This window comes from Penaeus vannamei, chromosome 1, assembly GCF_042767895.1.
Source record: "Penaeus vannamei isolate JL-2024 chromosome 1, ASM4276789v1, whole genome shotgun sequence".
Taxonomy (NCBI): domain Eukaryota; kingdom Metazoa; phylum Arthropoda; class Malacostraca; order Decapoda; family Penaeidae; genus Penaeus; species Penaeus vannamei.
The window spans coordinates 17,833,853-17,836,352 of record NC_091549.1 but is presented as its reverse complement, the minus strand read 5'-3'; the positions used below and the strand labels follow the sequence as shown (position 1 = coordinate 17,836,352).

The following is a 2,500-nucleotide window of genomic DNA, read 5'->3' as shown; positions in this document are numbered from 1 at the left end:
TACTACTTCCGTGATATATTATTGCAGCTTAAGTGTAATGATGTTTATTAAAATATATCTTGTACTAAGTGTAAGAGTGATCCCAGATTTTACCTATACTGTCGAGGTTTACTAGTAGAATCTTTTCAGATTACTTTAATACTATTGGAGTTTAAAAGTGATTTCAGAATTGTCAAATGTTACTGAAGTGTAAAAACGACATTCATTCAGCATCATCCGGTGCTTCGATAGTTTAGAACAATGGCAACAGAGTAAGTGAAATTGTTTAATCTTCCTAATGCAAATAATCGGGGTAAGTAATAGTTATCATTTGTATGAAAGCTCTAGATTAAAATGACAAGCTGATTTCAAGTTATTCACTTAATTAAAAGTGTGAAAATCTGAAATTAAGTAAGTACCGGCTGTGGACTACCACTGGATTACTTTTAGATACTTATAAATTATCAGACTCCTACTATTAGATACCTATTTCGAGATTCAATACAATTAAATACTAACCTGCTATTAACTTACCATGAGACACTTATTAGATTCTAACTTACTATCAGACACTTTCAGATTCTAATCTACTATTAGATTCTTACTTTTAGATTGCTACTATTAGATATTGACTATCAGATTCTGACCTACTATTAGATATTTGTAGAAACTACCTTGTAGATACTAAGCTACTATTAGATATTGACTATTAGATTCTAACCTACTATTAGATACTTGTAGATAATGAGGTACTATTAGATACTTACTATTAGATTCTAACCTACTATTAGATGCTTACTTGTAGATACTGAGGTACCATTAGATACTTACTATTAGATTCTAACCTACTATTAGATACTTGTAGATAATGAGGTACTATTAGATACTTACTATCAGATTCTAACCTACTATTAAATAATTACTTATAGATACTAAGCTACAATTCGATATTGACTGTCAGATTCTAACCTACTATTAGATACTTACTTGTAGATACTGAGGTACTATTAGATACTATTAGATTCTAACCTACTATTAGATTCTAACCTACTATTAGATATTGGCTATTAGATTCTAACCTAATATTAGATACTTACTTGTTGATACTCAGGTACTATTAGATACTTACTATTAGATTCTAACCTACTATTAGATACTTGTACATACTGAGGTACTATTAGATACTTACTATTAGATTCTAACCTACTATTAGATTCTAACCTATTATTAGATACTTGTAGATAATGAGGTACTTTTAGATACTATTAGATTCTAACCTACTAATAGATACTTACTTGTAGATACTCAGGTACTATTAGATACTTACTATTAGATTCTAACCTACTATAAAATACTTACATCAAGATCATCAGAGTAAGGAGCCAGCGCCATGATGGGACCTTCGGCATTGTTCATGAAGGCGACAGGAGCCATAGCGGCCATGGCTCGAACCTATACAGAAGGTGTTGGATCTCTTATAAAAAGGATTATAAACAACTTTTATAAGGGAATAGCCCGAGAATTAGGGGGAATTTCAATTTGACGAATAAATATCATCATGACTTTGTCTAAAATCAGTTTATTAACGTTGTCAATCTGTCAGATATCAATTGATTTTCACAACTAAGATTATCAGGATTTGAACGCACATTTAAACAAAAATCTTATAAAACAATACGAAGGAAAATATTGTTATTATTATTTATTCATTTTTTCTAGTTAATATACAAGGATTATGGTAATCCATTCATCGAAAACATTTATTAAGACGTTTTTTCGACAACTAGCTATTAAGATAATGTATTCAAATGATAAATGATTACTGAAGATTCATACCAAAATTCTTAGCAGTCTTGGGAGAGAGAGAGCGAGAGAGAGAGAGAGAGAGAGAGAGAGAGAGAGAGAGAGAGAGAGAGAGAGAGAGAGAGAGAGAGAGAGAGAGAGAGTGAGAGAGAGAGGGGAAGGACAAGAGGAAAAACAACAACAGAGACAGACAGAGACGTGCAGGATAATGAGAATCTGGGAACGTGTAACAAAATGGTGAAACCTCTTTTCTTTTTTTTTTTTTCTTTTTTTTTCTTTTTTTTTTTGACTGGAATCAAAACAGAGCTAATAAGTCGTCGACGAGAGAATCGTGGTTTTATGTCGAAATACACTGAACTTGCGTGAGAAAAGCTATCTTTTTTTCAGTATATAAGCTTTGGTATTACAGTTTTCAAAGAGACTGCGTGGCACAAAGCTGTTTTGTTTTGGATTGAATGATGGATTACATGTAACTTGTTCAATAACGTATTTACAAAAAGGGAAATAAACGAATATATTTTTTCCATATGATGACAAACCTAGCATTTATCTCTTTTCAGAGCCTTGTCTTGTCTGATGTATAAAAGAAAAAAAAAAAAAAGAAAAGAAAAGAAAAGAAAGAAAGAAAAAATAAAAAAAATATGCATATAAAATATTCAAGAATTAGTGTCTGACATCAAACTACATTTACACCGTCGTACTTATCATCGTAAATACG

General features: G+C 31.0%; 1 protein-coding gene across 1 annotated transcript in view; it reads right to left on the bottom strand.

Annotated features, from left to right (window-relative positions):
* The window catches only part of LOC113813342 (lipase 3), a 29,305-nt gene that overhangs the window by 6,283 nt on the left and 20,522 nt on the right, over positions 1-2,500 (bottom strand). Inside the window, exon 6 of the mRNA XM_027365317.2 lies at positions 1,339-1,431. Coding sequence (XP_027221118.2) covers positions 1,339-1,431 — 93 coding nt within the window. The remainder of the gene's footprint in view (positions 1-1,338; positions 1,432-2,500) is intronic.